The sequence below is a fragment of the Lissotriton helveticus genome, chromosome 7 (assembly GCF_964261635.1).
Source record: "Lissotriton helveticus chromosome 7, aLisHel1.1, whole genome shotgun sequence".
In the NCBI taxonomy this organism is placed as follows: Eukaryota; Metazoa; Chordata; class Amphibia; order Caudata; family Salamandridae; genus Lissotriton; species Lissotriton helveticus.
In genome coordinates this window covers 509,261,366-509,278,547 of record NC_136068.1, presented here as the reverse complement: position 1 = coordinate 509,278,547, position 17,182 = coordinate 509,261,366, and the positions used below count along the sequence as shown (strand labels likewise).

The 17,182-nt window shown below is 43.2% G+C and overlaps 1 protein-coding gene across 1 annotated transcript in view; it reads right to left on the bottom strand.

Annotated features, from left to right (window-relative positions):
• LOC144768685 (uncharacterized) overlaps positions 1-17,182 on the bottom strand; it is a 9,047,330-nt gene that overhangs the window by 3,003,787 nt on the left and 6,026,361 nt on the right. Inside the window, exon 34 of the mRNA XM_078652515.1 lies at positions 579-632. Within this exon, the coding sequence (XP_078508641.1) occupies positions 579-632 (54 nt within the window). The remainder of the gene's footprint in view (positions 1-578; positions 633-17,182) is intronic.

Below are 17,182 nucleotides of genomic sequence, written 5' to 3'. Positions count from 1 at the left end.
CGTAGCATTGTGGTATGCGTCCGGGGTTGAGGGCGAGGAGAGTTGCGGCATTGTAAGTGACTCTAGTGGGCTGGGTACGGCGGGGGCCAGGGGGTCCGGCTCTGGGCGCGGTCCAGGCGCGGACGGGCGTAGACGGGCTTACCTTTGGCGCACCTTCGGCGCGACCGCTGCGCGTAACCTCCACTAGTGAAAAGTGAGCTGTGAGACACGCGCACATCGATGTGCCTGATGTCACTGCAGTCTGGGAAAAAACGGACTGCAGTGACAGCAGGCACAAAACAGAGCCCAATAGAGACCCGTTTCAAGGCCCCCTTTAAACACCGGTGAGACCCGGCCCACTTAAAGCCCTGCGCACAATATGTCAACACTTGCATCACAGGATCAAAAGAAACTCAACCCACTTCTAACAACACACCCCACATGATGTGCTATTGACGAGGGCAAGCGCTCTAGCGTCCCACGCAGGGATGGAAAGTGCTATATAAATGTTCCAATACAATCCACAACAACTCCAAGTGGGATACTGGAAAGCGTTTACATGTCCTATAACACCTTAGAGAAATGAGAGTTCTTCTCACCTGAGCTAGGAGCCAGGGTTGGGGCCTGTTCTGATCCTGTGTAAAAAGGGAAAACTACTAATTATTATAAGACACACAAGTGAACAAGAGAGCAAACTGTGGAACATTTCAGGGTGTCTATGTCAGACAGTTAAATATAAAGAACTGAACTTGAATATAGAATGCTCCACCTCACTGCAGTGCAGGGATGTGGATTTACACTGGGGAAAATAAATAAATAAATACATTGAATGTAAGGCACTGAATTGAAAACAGAGCACTGCAGTAGCATCTTAGATCCTGTCTAGAAGAAAAAGTTACTTACCTTCGGTAGCAATCTTTTTAGTGGATACTCTATCTACCTGCAGATTCCTAGTTTTTTGAATATCGCAAGTGTCAGGACTGAATTTTGGAAACTTTTCAATAGCTCTGTACTTCAATAGGAGAATGTAAGAAATTGAGTTATTGCTTGAGGAGAGTGTAAATCCTACTCAAGCAACAACCAAAATCCTTGTTCGGGTGAACCAAAAAAGTCACATAATTAACTTATGTTTAGCCCTTTGGTAGCTTGGCACAAAAGCAGTCAGATGCAGTGTGTTGAGTATTTAATTTAGAAAATGTCTTAAGCAAGAGGCATGTATCTACATATAATTAGCTTAAACCAAAAAAGTCATAAATAATTAATTAGGTACAAACATAGGCAAAAACCCAAATGTTTTATATTATAAATAGCAAAGGACATTCATTTGGTATTCAATAATAGAAAAGCTAAAATACCTTTAGGAGACTATCCATGCAACTTTTCGAATTTCTCTTTAGTGACAAATCTAGTATAGTTTCATATCAAGGACATACAATAAGACAATTTGATATAGATACAATCAGATGAACATATTCTCAAGTGGACATAATATCATCTATGTCTGAAATTGCCAATTCAATATGATGGTCAATAAATGATGCAATAATAATGGTCAATGAGTGATGACAAGGTAACAGATAGTATTATGGAAGGCTTGAAGATGTAATTACTACGCATGTTTCGCAAAATGCCTTAGTCAGGAAGCTTAGAGGGAAGGTAAAGGTGCACGCCAAATTAGGATATTCTGAAGTGTTTGTCTTAAACTAATAACACTGGTGCTATGGTACTGGTTCCGCGGTCAATTTGGAAGCCTGGGTTTAAAGTGAAAACAAAACTGCAGGAAAACCTGCTGGTACCATGCACTGTTCAAAGGGTTGGTAACCTTCAACCCCCTACTGTTTAACAAAATTAATCAAAAGCATCATCCAGTTTATACTGTAATGTATTTATACTTGATGTTTTAAGTACTCAGAAGCCTATAAGAATCATGTACATATAAAACATACATCACATGTTCTTTGTACAATTTAATCAAGTTCAAACAATAAGCATCATGTAAATTGGATACATTTCAAAATTAATCATTTTGTATATGAAGATCTTGTTCCATTTTTAGTTTGATGTCCCAATGCATTTCAGGACGATGAGGTCCCTTCTTCAGTGGCAAACCTATAACAAATATAGTGTGATTACACTTAGGGAAGTAAACATGTTGGTGGAATATATACACACAGCAGCTTCTAGTTTGAATTAATAACTGATTGAGAATGAGGAATGACACACCTGTATCCAAATGAATGTAAAAGTACAGCGAATTAGTGTGTTAGTATTCAGAAAAGCAACTGTAAAGGGATCTTTCTACGTGCCACCAGATAAATCTTAAATAAACCACAGGGGGAGAAAACCTCCTGTGAAGAAAAGAGTGTAATAAACCATAATAGTCACCATGGAAAAAAGAGTCTGTCCATTCCTACTAGAGTGTTGAAATCGCTTAAGACTGTGGAAAAAACATAGACTTAGAGGGTTGTCTGTTTTTAGAGATGTAACGTTGGATAAAAAAGGAACTACCATGTGGCTTACCTAAATATAAGCGACGTGATATTCAGTGATGATGCACGTGAAACTGGCAGTAAACATGAGTATCAGGTAAGCTAAAAAAGAACAGAACCAAGATGTATTTAGAAACAACATAAGTAGTGTCCAGTGTACTAGTTCATTAGGCTAAGAACCAGTTGCTGGCTAAGAAGACATTTATGGACTTACCCGAAACGGAATGTTTCGGAATTTATAGCTGACGATACAGCAGTAGAGTAGTTTAATGTATCTAAAAAGGAAATGAGCACACTGTAAGACTCACCGTAAGACAACTACTCTAAATCTATCATGTACAATATGGCAAGAGCCCGTAGAATGTGAAGAAAAATGAAAGTGTGGGCGTAACAAATAACAAAGCAGTAAATGACTGTAGCAGTGGAGAAAGGCATAATGCTCAAATTACAAATGATGGGCAAAAAGCCTATGTGCCTCATAACACTGATTTACAAAAACCCAGAATCATGGCTTACCAGAAAGATACTATCTGGTTCATCCGATATGTGACGGTTAACTGCTCAACTTCTTCGTGAACGACGAAAACGCCATGGTGAGGGCTGAACAGTTTAAAAGTAGAGATAGCCGGAAAATCCAGTGCGCGTAGCGGGAGTGAAAACAGACGAAGGAATAGGAGAAGTTCTTTGTATCGGAAACTACAATATCACTAAGTAAAAAGTACCGAATGAGGATATAATAAAAACTATTGTATCTAAAATAAATGGTCTACGACAACGCAAACTGAGTGAAAGAAAACTTGCCTCCATTGTCGTAGCAGGCGAAATAATGCAAAATCGTGATCCCGAAGGATATTCGAGTCACGTTATGATAATAGGGGAGATGCCGATTTCCCTGGAATATCGCAACCTATTCTTGGATGATTGCTGGGTTGCTTGACCAAAGTATATAAAATTAGAAATGCTGAAATGCTCAAAAAATAATCCGACGGAAAATGTAAAATAAAGATTAACTCATGAATGACTATACCAAAATCGCAGACTGGTAATAACAACCAAATGCGTGTTCAAAGCCAAGGATAAATGCTGTGGCTGAATCACTTGTATACTCACATCCCGGGATGTGAAGACAATGAGAAACAGTGACTAGAGAATAAACTGGGTATCCACTCAACAGATGTGGTGCTAACAATGTGGGGTAGAAGACCATGTGAGAACAGATAAGAGGGGTGCTGAGCTGGTAATTGCTGTCAAGGGAAGTTATGTAGAAATAAAGGTCAACGCAGAAAAGAAGAACAAAAGTGATGACCGATAAGAAGAAACCTCCACCTAGAGGCCTTGGGTACCTTAATTTTTTCACTTGTTACATCAGAAAAACATCAATTGAACACATAATGGGTTTCATGTCATAATCTCACTCAATGTCTGTACTGGTGACAAAAATGAAATTAGTTAATTAAGGTTCGAATTATTTCAAAGAAAGCAACTCATGTCGAACCGGTCATTAAGTCCTGAGGGCATTATTGTGTTAAGATATTTAATCCAAAATATCTCCCTTTGGAGAAGTTTTTTGGTATTGTCTAGCCCAGGGTGTTTCTGAACTATTTCAATGATTTGAAACCTCAATTGAGAAATAGTGTGTCTTGCTTCATCCCAGTGTTTGGCTAAAGAGGATGCTTGACCATGATTTCTAATCTTGCTTTTGTGTTCTGTTATTCTGATCTTTATTTTTCTTTCTGTTTTTCCAATGTAGGCCAAACCACACGGGCATTTAATACAGTATATGATGTTTTGAATGTTGCAATCACTTGTGTGTTTCAAACAGATGTGTTTACCGGTAAGAGGGTGAGCTAGTACATTGCCTTGAATAACATTATTGCAGTGGATGCAATTGTTTGCATTTGGTAGATCCTTTGTATTTAATACTTGATGGGTTGTTAGATGTTGATGATAATAATGTTCGTAAATTGAACAATCTGTTGTATGCATACAAGGGTTTCTTCGAAAAAATACCGTTGAAATCAGTTTCATTCTCAAGCATTTCCCATCTTGCACTGATAATTTGTTTAACTGATTTGGAAGCTGTAGAATATTTGGAAACAAAAACTAGTCTGTTGTCCTCAGATTTAGAATAGGGTTGTAGCAGGTCCTTCCGGTTTTTCAAATGTGCACGTTGTAAATAGTCATCCAGAATGTTATCAGGATAGCCTTGTCTTTAAACCGTTGAATGTATTCTTGTTCCTTAATAGCTACAGTTTGTGGATGCGTGCAGATGCGACGTACTCTGATCAGTTGCGAATATGGAAGATTTTTCAGTAGGCTTCTAGGATGGAAGCTCAAATAACAGAGTACTGTTGCGATCAGTAGGTTTTTGAAACACAGATGTTTCAAACTTGTCGTTGTCAGCGGATTTGGAGATGAGGACATCTAGAAAGTGAATGCTGTGACTCTGGATATTGTACGTAAATTGAATCCGGGGCTCAACAGTGTTCAATGTTTCAATCAGCTGTTTAAGTTTGATGTCAGAATCTGACCAGATGATGAACATGTCATCAATATATCTGCAATACAATTTTATGTTGTTCCACCAATCTGGGTCATTTTTCATTTCATAAAACTTTATTCGGTTTTACAACAAGTAAACCATAAAAGTCATAATAACAATTAACAATCCTTAAATACATACATCGGTACATACATTAAAAGTTAAAATTCATATATTCCAAAACGAAAATAAAATGCTACAGGTGCAAAAGGTTAAATGTCAAGATCTCACCGAGCACATAAAATACATGTGTGTGATGAAAGATGCAACAGCCCCCCATGGCTAGCTAATATTCTAGGCATGCCCTGGTTCTCATCAGTGATTTTAGGTACCCTACCATAAAAATGATGCACTCCGGTTTTAACATCCAAAGGTACACGAGAGCTGGACGCACCTGACTAAAATTGAGCCTCCTTAAGAGGGGAAATAAAAAGTGTCTCCAGGGCACATCATAATATTTACAGAAGAGCGTGAAGTGAAGCAGATCCTGTGGAGACAGATTGTCGCAGCCACAGGGTGCTAATACTTGGCCTCTTCTGGACCCCTTGGGTACCGCGATCAGAAGATGGAAATAATCTAATCGGAACCTAGTCAGTAAAAAACGCTCGTAGGTAGACAGGGTCCCCAGGAGATAAGACTCTGTTGATGGCTCAGTTATTATGGTCAGGTATTTGCGGACACTGGGTTTACATGATTCCTGAGAGTCCCTTTCCAACCTCCTTCTGGAAATAAATACATCTTTAACAGATACAACATCTTTTCTTGTAATGGTTAAAGGTTTAAAAAAGAGGTCTTTAATATAACATAGCCAGGGGATTCGGGGCATACAGTCCAGGGACATACAGTCCATCATAATTTGCTGGGTTAGTTTTAGGTCCGTATTAAGCCAACACTTAAGCCAAAAAACTAAAGGGCGCAAGGCGAGAATGTCACATAAAAAGGGAATCCCCAGTTCTTCATGGGCTACAAGGTTCGGTAGGCAAATGGGCATTCCCAAGATGCGTTTTAAAAATGTGTTTTCTACCACCTGCAGTGGTGCTGCCGTGGTATACCCCCACACTTCACTGCCATAGCTTACGGATGAAACGCCCTTAGCCTTGTAAATTTTCAGCATCGCTGCAATTGGTCGCTTGTCCATCTTGGTAGCGAAGCTGAAAATTGCACCCACTATTCTGGTGAACTCCCTCCTTTTCCTTTGGATAAGAGGCCCCCACTTCAAGCGCTCACCCAGCAATACCCCTAGATATGAGAAGACGGGAGTTGTGGGGATCTTCTCGGGGCCTACTGAGAAACAGAACTTTTTCCTTTGTCGTGGCCCCACCTACATAATGTAGGATTTGGCATTGTTAATCTTTAAATCACGAGATCCTGTGAAGTTTAAAAAGGCATCCAGTAGGCGTTGCAATCCTCTTGGGGTTCTTGCTATCAGGACAGCGTCGTCTGCGTATAGGAGCCCCTGTCTCTACCAGTACTTCTTCCAGGTCATTGACACCAAACTGGGTCATTCATGATATTATCGATTTCAAACGAAGCCATGCTGTATTGGCGTATGCTGGTGCTCCCGAAAAGCCCATAGCAGTGCCGGTTAGTTAGGCATAGAAGTGGCCCTGCCACTCAAAATAGCTATGATTCAAACAGAAATGCAGGAGTTTCAGGATGAATAGTTTTTCCATGTTAATATTTTCAGTGCGTAGTAATGCCCACTCTACGGCTTCAAGCCCTCCTTGGTGTTAAATAGATGTATATAGAGCAGTAACGTCAATTATACATAAAATGTATTGAGAGATGCCCATGCTGATAAATTCTTCCAACTTTTGAAGGAAATGGGTAGTATCCTTAATATATGAAAACCACTGTTATACAAATTGTTGCATGTAATAGTCCAAGAATTTGCCCAATGGATCAAAAAAGTGACCCGCAGCCTGAAACGATAGGACTGAAAGGTGGGTCCAAAGCATTCTTGTGTATCTTGGGTATCATGTACAATTTTGGTCTTCTTGGGTTTTTAGTTGTGAGATATATTCTAGTTTGATCAGTGATCCATTCTTGATCAACTGCTTCATGCAATATGTCTGCAAGTATGTTAAGTAATTGGGTTGTTGGGTCTCCTGGAAGACGCATGTAGGTGTTAGCATCCTTGACGTGAGCATTGACTTTGGCAGTGTAATATGACGTATCCATTACTACTATCGCCTCACCTTTGTCCGCCGGTTGCATGATAATGTCAGGATTATTAGCCATAGTTTTAATAAGTGATCTTTCATGTTTGCTCAGATTATTGGACCTCATAGACTTATAGTTTATGCAAGACAGATCCTTCAGTACCACAATTTCAAATGAATCCAAAATTTTATGAGATGTTGGAGGAATGAAATTACTGCGAGGTTTAAACGGATTAATGGCTTGAGTCTTGTCTGTTGGATCCTGAGGAACCACATTGGTGAAAAAGTGTCGTAACTTGAGTAATCTCATAAATCTGTAAAAATCAGCCTCTGTTTGAAGGAGAGAAGTTCTGGTAGAGGGGACAAAAGACAACCCGCGAGACAAGATTTTGTTATATATTGTGGAGTCAATTCCTGTGATGAAATGTTAATCACTAGGTTACTGTCTTGCCGCTCCTGAGGAATTTTCTGTTTTTTTCTTTGTCCTCTCCTTGTTTTTCTGTTATTGGCAGGATGCTGCTATCTGTTGTTAATGGAGGACGGCCTTGATCTGGAATTTGGGATAAAAAAGGAGCTGAAGAACCTGTTTGCAATGATTGTGCTGGTTCCGTGGATGGTCCAGCTATTTGAACTGTATGGGTGGATACCCTTACTGGTGCTCTTTTGGTCATCAACTCTTGGTCTGAGACCGTACTTTCATCTGATGAAGCAGTCGCTTTTTTGTTGTTGAACAGTCTCCTTGGATAGATCTCAGCCCATGTATGGACCTCATTAAGTTTGTAATCTATAGTGTCCCTTTTATAGTTACAGAGTTTGCCCTCCTGTAATTCCTTCTCATAATTCTCTAATTTTTGGTCCAAGACTTCTAGTTGTAATTTCCAAGCATTCATGTCCATTCTTTGTTCAAATTCTCCCTTGAGATTGAAGATCTCCTCTTCAAGGTCACGTATAGTTCTGGAAAGTTCTTCAATTATAAGTAAAATGAGATCCAATGAGCAATTATTAAGGATCGCATACCACTTCTCCATAAATGATGGGTTGAGATGAAACCGAAACAACATAGGTTTAATAGCCAGACATAAACCCCGGGGATGCGCTTAGATTTATGGTACTGCACTAGAGTAGATGCATGCAGTTTTTGATTGAGTTGTCTTCTGGTTATGAATTCTAGTTGTCTAAGCTGTTCAATGATAGATCCACTGTGTGCATCAGAGATGTTTACTTCTTGGATAAGTGCATACATTTGAGATGCTTCATCCGTAGGTTAACCCTTGGTGGTTGCCCTGTTGTCTGTCAGATTTGTTATGGAGTCAAATGACATGTTGCTAATGGGTGGGTGCTACCTTACTGAGACAGAGATGAAAAATAGAGGGAAGGTAAAGGTGCCCACCAAATTAGAATATTCTGAAGTGTTTTTTCTTAAACTAATAACACTGGTGCTATGGTACTGGTTCCGCTGTCAATTCGGAAGCCTGGGTATAAAGTGAAAACAAAACAGTAGGAAAACCTGCTGGTACCATGCACTGTTCAAAGGGTTGGTAACCTACAACCCCCTACTGTTTAACAAAATTAATCAAAAACATCATCCAGTTCATACTGTAATGTATTTATACTTGATGTTTTAAGTACTCAGAAGCATATAAGAATCATGTACATATAAAATATACATCACATGTTCTTTGTACAACTTAAATATAATCAAGTTCAAACAATAAACATCATGTAAATTGGATACATTTCAAAATTAACCATTTTGTATATGAAGATCTTGTTCCATTTTTAGTTTGATGCCCGATGCATTTCGGGACGATGAGGTCCCTTCTTCAGGGTGAAAAACCTAAAACAAATATAGGGCTCCATGTGGCCGGATACCCCTTCCAAGAGGTGCCACTGAAAAGGAATTGCTTTTATGGAGATGAATGTAGGGGGAGCTACAACAAAGTCAGGCTGACTGGAGATGCACCTTGGGAGGGCAGGTGGGTTACAGCAGCGACGGCCGGCACCGGTAAGTGCAATGAGGCAGTAAGGCAGGGTATGGCACGGGACGAATCCGACATATGAAGGAATAGGTATTATTTATTCACTTAATTATATGTATTCTGTCATATGTCACCTTGCCCTCCTCCTACCCAGCTGCTACCCCATCCGCCCTACCACATTTACCTGTGCTGGTCGCCGCTGGATTCCAGTCTCCTGTCAGTTCTCAGGCCAATTTTGGTGGAAAAGTTTTAGATCATTGGCACAATATTGAGGCAAACAATATCATTTGACATAAATATTGTCTACTTAGATGCCGCTTCTGCGTGCTGACATCAGTTCTGACAAGACTTTCTACACCAGAAGCGCAGAGCCATGCAAGACAAAGACCATTGGTGCACCACAACTAGGGCCCTGGAAGGGTGTTCCTATCCCTAGAAGTCAGTTCGCAGAGGGCAGAGGATGGTTGGGCAGTAAGGAATCTATAACTAACATGTCTCTTACAGATACCTCATTACAGAAGGTAAGTAACTTGTTCATCTGAAAGAGACTGTTAGTTATAGAGTTTTTACCTCAGAATAGATACCCTAGCAATACCAACCCCGGAGGAGGGTCTGCGAACTAGGGGCCCGATGAAGGACACCAAATACCGGTCAGTAACGGCCGATTTCGTCCGTTACCGACCGGTATTTGGCTTTTGAAATGTAGGGGGCCTTAAATTTACCGATTCAGTAAATTTACCGAATCTGTAAATCTAGATGTAGGTGGCACTGAAAACAGTGCCACAGGCCCTTAAGAATTCGTTATTTACCATGAAATACTATTTCATGGTAAATAACGAATTCCTGTATACATGCACATCTGTGCATGTACACCTGTGCCATGTGGCACACATACAAGCCCTAAGGGCTAGCCCTAAGCCAGAATCAGGGGTGCAACAGGGTGTCAAAGTGACACCCTGTCCCCCTTGACAATTCGGTAATTTTACCGAATCAGTATTTACCGATTCGGTAATTGACATTGATTCCTAAAGGCCTCAAGGCCCATAGGAATCAATGGCAATTACCGAATCGGTAAATACTGACTCGGTAATTACCGAATCATACCGATTCGGTAAAAATTGCCGAATTTTTACCTAAATCTCATTTACCGAATCTAGAATACCGAATCGGTAAAATTCGGTAATCTAGAGTCGGTAAATGAGATTTACCTACATCGGGCCCTTGGTCACCAGGAAGTCCTGGAGGACCGAACGGGCAAAATAGCCACCCCTCCAGACTTTGATGTCCAGGCAGTAATGTTTGGTGATCGTGTGCAAGGATGCCCAAGTGACTGCCTGACAAATGTCAAGAAGTGGGTCTCCAGGTGGCAATGCAGTAGTGGTTGCCGTAGCTCTCGTGGAGTAAGCCCGCAGCCCCACTGTTGGTTATTTTTTCGTCAAGGAGTAACAGATATTGATACAAAGGATAACTTAGTGAGAGATGGTACGCCTTTGAACAGCCCGACCAATCTTGGCCCCTACATAGCCAAGGAAGAGTTGATCATCCACCTGGAAATCTTTTGTGCGGTCAAGGTAGAAAGACAGCGCACGCTGAAGGTCCAGAAGGTAGAGTATCTCCTCCTCCTTGGAAGGGTGCAGAGGTGGGAAAAAGGTGGGCAAAGTAATAGTTGGCCATTGTAAAAAGGAAAGAACAGGGGCTTCGTTCGAAGCACCATTTTGTCGGGATGTACGGAGAAGAAAGGGGGCTTGGAAGAAAGAGCTTGAAGCTCAATCACCCTGCGAGCAGAAGCCATGGCAACAAGGAAAGTAGTTTTCAAAGTGAGGAGCCTGAGAGGACAGTTATGAAGGGGCTCGAAGGGAGCACACATGAGATAAGTAAGAACAAGTCCCATTGGGGTAAAATGAAAGTAGATGGAGGAAAGAGATGAGTAATGGCCTTAATAAATCTATTTACAATAGCGGACTTGAACAAAGAAAGCTGATTGGACAGCCGAAAGAAGGCAGAGCCTTTAGGAGTGCCCAGAGCAGAGACCTGCTGGATCAAAGAAAGTATATACAAGAGGACCTCTGAAAGAGGGGCCAAAAGAAGATCCACAGCCATTGCTGTGCACCATGCCTCCAACTTGTGCCATCCACAGACGTATACTGATTTTGTGGAGGGACGTCTGGCTGCCAAGATGAAATTACAGATGTTGGGCGGAAGGTCGAAAGATGTCAACTGTTGCCGCTCAATCTCCATGCAAGGAGGTGGAGACTGGACAGGTTCGGGTGAAGAACCATCTCCTACTGCTGTGACAGACGATCCTCCTGAAGAGGCACTCTGAGTGGAGGATCGATGGCCATGCTCAAGCGCTCTGGGTACCAGACTCTTCATGCCCAGTCCGGGTCCAGGTCCACATAAATAACTTGGGCCAAGTCGAGCTTGATCTGCTTCAGCACTCTGGATGGATGTGGTACTGGCAAAAAGGTGTACAGGAGACTGCAGTTCCACATGCCACAAAAAGCTTTGCACAGTGAGTGCCGCCTTGGAAACTCCAGAGCGCAGAATTGCTGAAATTGCGTGTTTTCTTCGGTGGTGAACAGATCTAACCAAGGCGCTCCTCACTGCTAAATCAGACCTTGCACCACCTCTGAGTGAAGACGCCATTCGTTTTCCACAAGGCACCGATGGCTGAGTTTGTCCGCCCTGGTGTTCAGAGAACCTGCCAGGTATTGAACCACCAGGGTCATGCCCTGATGTTCCAGCCATGTCAAGAGGCTAAGAGCCTCTGACATAGGGTTCACAAACCCACCGCATCCTGTGTGCTGCAGTACCACATGGCGGAGAAGGAAGAAATGCTTTTAGTGCCAGGCAGATTGCCCAGAGCTCCAGCAGGTTGATATGGAGCCCAGACTCCACGGCAGACCAGATGCCTCTGATCTCCGCCATCTTCAAATGGCTGCCACATCCTAGGAGTGATGAATCTGTCACAACAGTGAAGTCTGGTTGGGCAAGGGAGAGGGATCTGCCTCTGACTCAAGCTTGGTTCGTTAACCACCACTGCAGCTGTTGTGCAGTTCCCTCCGAGATTTGGACGGTGTTGGAAAGATTTCCCTGATGCTGCGCCACTGGAACATCAGGTCCCGCTGCAGAGCCAGCATATGCCATCTGGCATGATCTACCAGCAGGATGCAGGAGGCCATGAGGCCCGGCAGCCTCAGGGTCATTCTCACTGAAATCGGGTATAGAGGCTGAAACATCTGTCTTGACCCTGTGCCTCATGGGATCAGCCCAACCCGAACTGCCAAGCCAGGTCCTCCCTAGACCAGGTACAAGCATCCTGGAACTGCTCTTGGGGCATCACCCCTCATCAGCCAGGCTAGCTTGAATCCAGTGTCCTTCTTGGGCACCAGAAGGTAGCGGGAATAGCAACCAGGACCTACTTCTGGTGCAGGGACACGCTTGATAGATCCCTTGGCCAAGAGACCTCAGACTTCCTGGCGGAGAAGCGCCAAATCATCCTCCGACATGCGATCGAAAGACTGTGGCATGGAGAGAGAGAGGGGTAGTCTCGAAGGGGAGGGAGTTTGCAAAACCCACCTGTCTGACCTGATGGTTTGTCTGTGGGGGAGGTGATGCAGAGTCCTGCGGCCCACTGGCTGCTGGTGAACCTGAAAGGTCAGACTAGGAAGGCTTGGAGGCTGTTGCATGAGTAGAGAGGGTGGACTGGCCCTCCCGCTGGCTCCCAGACCCACAAGGTCATGGGGTTCCACTTCCGCGGTCATGCAGAGTCCAGGCAGCTTGCGTAAACCAGTAGCTGGACTGGGTCGAAAGTGGCTGGGAGTCCCTTTCGTAGAGGAGGACAGGAATACGCAGTGAGACCCAAGGATCTGGCCGTAGCACAAAAAGGTGACAGCCATCGAAGGGCATGTCCAGCAAAGTTGACTGGACATGCCACGAAAAGCCAGACGTCCTCAACCAGGCTTAGTGCCTAAGGGCTAGCATTGTGGCAACTGTTCTGCCTAGTGGGTCAGTGGTACCCAGTCCGCATCTTATCGTGAATTTATCTGCCTCTCTCCCATCTGCCAATGCTTGGGAGAGAACGGCTTGGGCCTCCTCCTGGAAGAAGAGACCATGCGCTTCCCAAGATGATCCAGCTTCTTGGATTTTCTGTCTGAGGAAGCATAAGGGAATGCGCCCTTGGAAGAAGAGGCTTGGACCACCAAGCTCTCAGGGGAAAGGTGTTGGGTGAGGAAAACTAAGTTGTCTGGAGCCAAGCGGTGGTGGCGGGCAATCGTCCTTCACACAAGAGCTTCCCTGCTGGGCTTAGACCAAGTGCCCAGAAGGACATACGTGAGGGCTTCTTTGAAGGGTAGAAGGCGTCCAGAGGAGGTTGCTGCAGGCTGAAACACCTCTGTCAGGAGGTTAATTCTGACACTGAAGGCCCAAGGCCTAGGCTACCCTCTGCACCACCACAGCGTAAGACGCTCCCACCTCTGAATTCACAGTAGGGGGAGATAGCATGCTAATTTCTGGAGAAGTGTCCAGCCCACTTGCATCACCCAGATCCTCTCCCCAGTCTGGCTCATCAAGCTGGTATGCTAAAGGATCAAGAAACCCCTACCAATCATCATCATCACCTTCTGGGTGATAGGGTACACCAGGGATGAACAGTGGAACAATAGTACCCTCAAAGGTCAGATTCTAAGTCGGTCAACGTTGGATCGGCTCCAGTTCCATCTTGAGGGATGAGATGGGGACGGTGTCGTCCAGGGGCATGGCCGGCACTGCGGGCCTTGTCGCCGGGATCGACACGGGGAAGGTCAAGTAAGGACGACCGGGGAAGGTCGAGACGACGATCCGGATCCAGGCCTGGATTCTCAGGGCCCTCTGGCGCTGGGACCGAAGCCGCTGGCATCACAGGTCCAGGACCCATGGCCTGATCCACCCGGCCTGAAGGCACGCCAGCGGAGTCAGGCTGCCCAAAGATACTGTGGCGGGCTTCATGAAAATGCACAAAGTTGGGCATGGGACAACCTGGTTTCCGGAAATGGAGGGAGGCGCAGAGTCTCCCTGAAGACAGAGCCTTAGAGCGATGATGCTCCGGGTCCATCATTGCATCAGCAAACAAACGAGGAGAAGTCAAACAGTGCAGGTGCTTTTTTTGCCTTCTTCTTGTGCTTCGACTTACCCGTGGACTTGGAAGACTTGGAATAGGATTAAGTGTGGGGCTCCGTGAGCGGTTTCAAGACCTTCCTCTTGAGCAAGACCGGGAGTGATGCGGAGCTGACTGCCGGGCCTCCAAGAGCTTTCAGGACTGCTCCCGCAAAGACTTTGGATTCATGGTCCTGCAGTCGGAGCACGACTTCGGGTCTTGGTCACGCTCCAGACACCAAAGGCAGACAAGGTACAGCTCCGTCACAGACATCAGTTTCTGACAGGCCTCTGAAAGGTTTGGAGCCGGTCCGACAGTGGGACATCCCTCGCGCAACAGGAGTCGAAGAATCAAAAGGAAGTCGACAAAATATTGAAAAAAGCTTAGTAAAAAAGTGACCAAAGGGATAGCTCTCTCCGGATCTGCACTAGGCTGGTGAGAAAAAAATAAAGAATTGACATCAGTGTGCTGGGGCGGCATCCAAGGAGGCACCGCAACGTCATCCTGGCAGTCACAATGCCGACGACAGACGCGGAATCAACTGATGCCACCTACCAACGCGCAGGAGTAATTCTGAAAACAATTTTCTCCACATTTTGTTAAACAATTTACCAAAAATGCGTCTCCCTATACTTATAAGTACAGAAATATTAAGAAAAAATATCAACACTAATATTAAAAAATACGAAAATAACAAATATTTAATATCAATAGAATTTAAAGTATTAAATGTTAAATATTTTAATATATAAAATCAATATTAGGAAAATTAAATAATTTTCACATATATATATAGATATATATTCACTGAAAAAACCATAGGTTATAGACCATATATAGTTAGGAATTAGCATTTAAAAAACCTTATTTTACTCACACAAAACCATTGAAATTCCATATATAGTTAGTTGCACTAACTATATATCGCGCACCCGCAATCCACTGCTGATGATGTCATATATTACATCATTCATGACATGGCCAGTGACATCACTGATGACATCACTGATGACATCTCAAATGACATCACTGATGACATCACTGATGACATCTCAAATGACATCACTGATGACATCACTGATGACAACATCCAGTGACTGTATGTTTCTGTAAAGTTAAAATATGTCTTACATATTGAAGAATGAGTGGAAGTATAAGTGTCTGGACGAAGGATTTAGTAGGTGCATGACTGAATGTATGAGTGAGTGATTAAATGTGTCTCACTGAGTGCATGGGTTAGTGACTAAACTGTCTTAATTTGTGCATCATTATGTCTGTTGTTCTGTAAACTGCTGCATGTGTTGATCAGTAGCTATATGAGTAACTATATGGGTTATTTATTGATTGTCCAAGTATTTGTATGGGAGACTGAGTGTGTGCGTGGCTGACTGGGAGGTGTGTGACTCTGTGCAGATCAATGTGTACTTGTATCAATGATTGTATAAGAGAGTAAGTATGTGTTAGTATATGTTTGAAAATGTAAGGTGCTCTATGTTTAACTGTATAGATTAGAAAATGGAAGTGTGATTGATTCTTTACAGGACTGACTAGGTGTGTGAGTAACTCCATGGATGAGTGGCAGAGTGTGAGTGTCTGTATAGGTGTATGAGTGCATATGATAGTGTTGTAAAGATGAGTGATTGTATGTATGAATGATTGTATGGGTGAATGAGTGAATGTGTGTGTAGACGTAGGAATCAGTGAGTGCGTATGTAGTAACTAGTATTGGTGTGTCAATGGTTTCAAAAATTATACTCTGTATTTAACACTGGGTGTAACAGAGGTTATATTAAAATGTGAGGAGATGCATTGTATTGTCACATGAATTATATCATCAGTGATGTGGTCATTGATGTCAAATGAGATGTCATCAGTGATGTCATCAGTGATGTCATTTGAGATGTCATCAGTGATGTCATCAGTGATGTCACTGACCATGTCATGAATGATGTAATATGTGACATCATCAGCAGTGGATTGCGGGTGCGCGATATATAGTTAGTGCAACTAACTATATATGGAATTTCAATGGTTTTGTGTGAGTAAAATAAGGTTTTTTAAATGCTAATTCCTAACTATATATGGTCTATAACCTATGGTTTTTTCAGTGAATTTTCAAGGTTTTGTAAATGCTAATTCCTAACTATATATGGTCTATAACCTATGGTTTTTTCAGTGAATTTTCAAGGTTTTGTAAATGCTAATTCCTAACTATATATGGTCTATAACCTATGGTTTTTTCAGTGAATTTCAATGGTTTTTTAATAGCAAATATCAAAAGCTTTAAAATGTATTCTTCTTTAAATCGAAAAATATATTTTATATGTTTTTAATATAATTTTTTTATGTATATATATATACATTTTTTTACTTTTTTTTGTTTCGCTACCGGTCCGCGCACCGGGTAGCTTCCCGTTAGCTCAATTTGGTGCCGCGACCCGGTCCGCGAACCGGTAAACGTTCCGTTAGCGCAACTGCCGCGTTAGAAAACAACATTGTGACGCGTCACGCCGCGCAATGCGTCTTATGACGCGCCGCGTTAGCGCACCCGGAAGTGCTCCGGAGCGCGAACCGAGGCGCGAAGCGCAGCTCCCCGGAAGCGATTCGGGGCACGTCGCGTAAGCGCGACGTATCGCGTTAGCGCGACGTATCGCGTTGCCGCGTAATGCGTCTTATGACGCGCCGCGTTAGCGCACCCGGAAGTGCTCCGGAGCGCGAACCGAGGCGCGAAGCGCAGCTCCCCGGAAGCGATCCGGGGCGCGGCGTGGAGCGCGTAACGTAAGCATAACAGGTCATGTGACTTGTTAATAAAACTTTCTATTGGTTCATTTCACTTTTGGTTTCCTAATGATGTAAGGCTAGGTCATGTGACCTAAAAATAACACTTTTCATTGGTT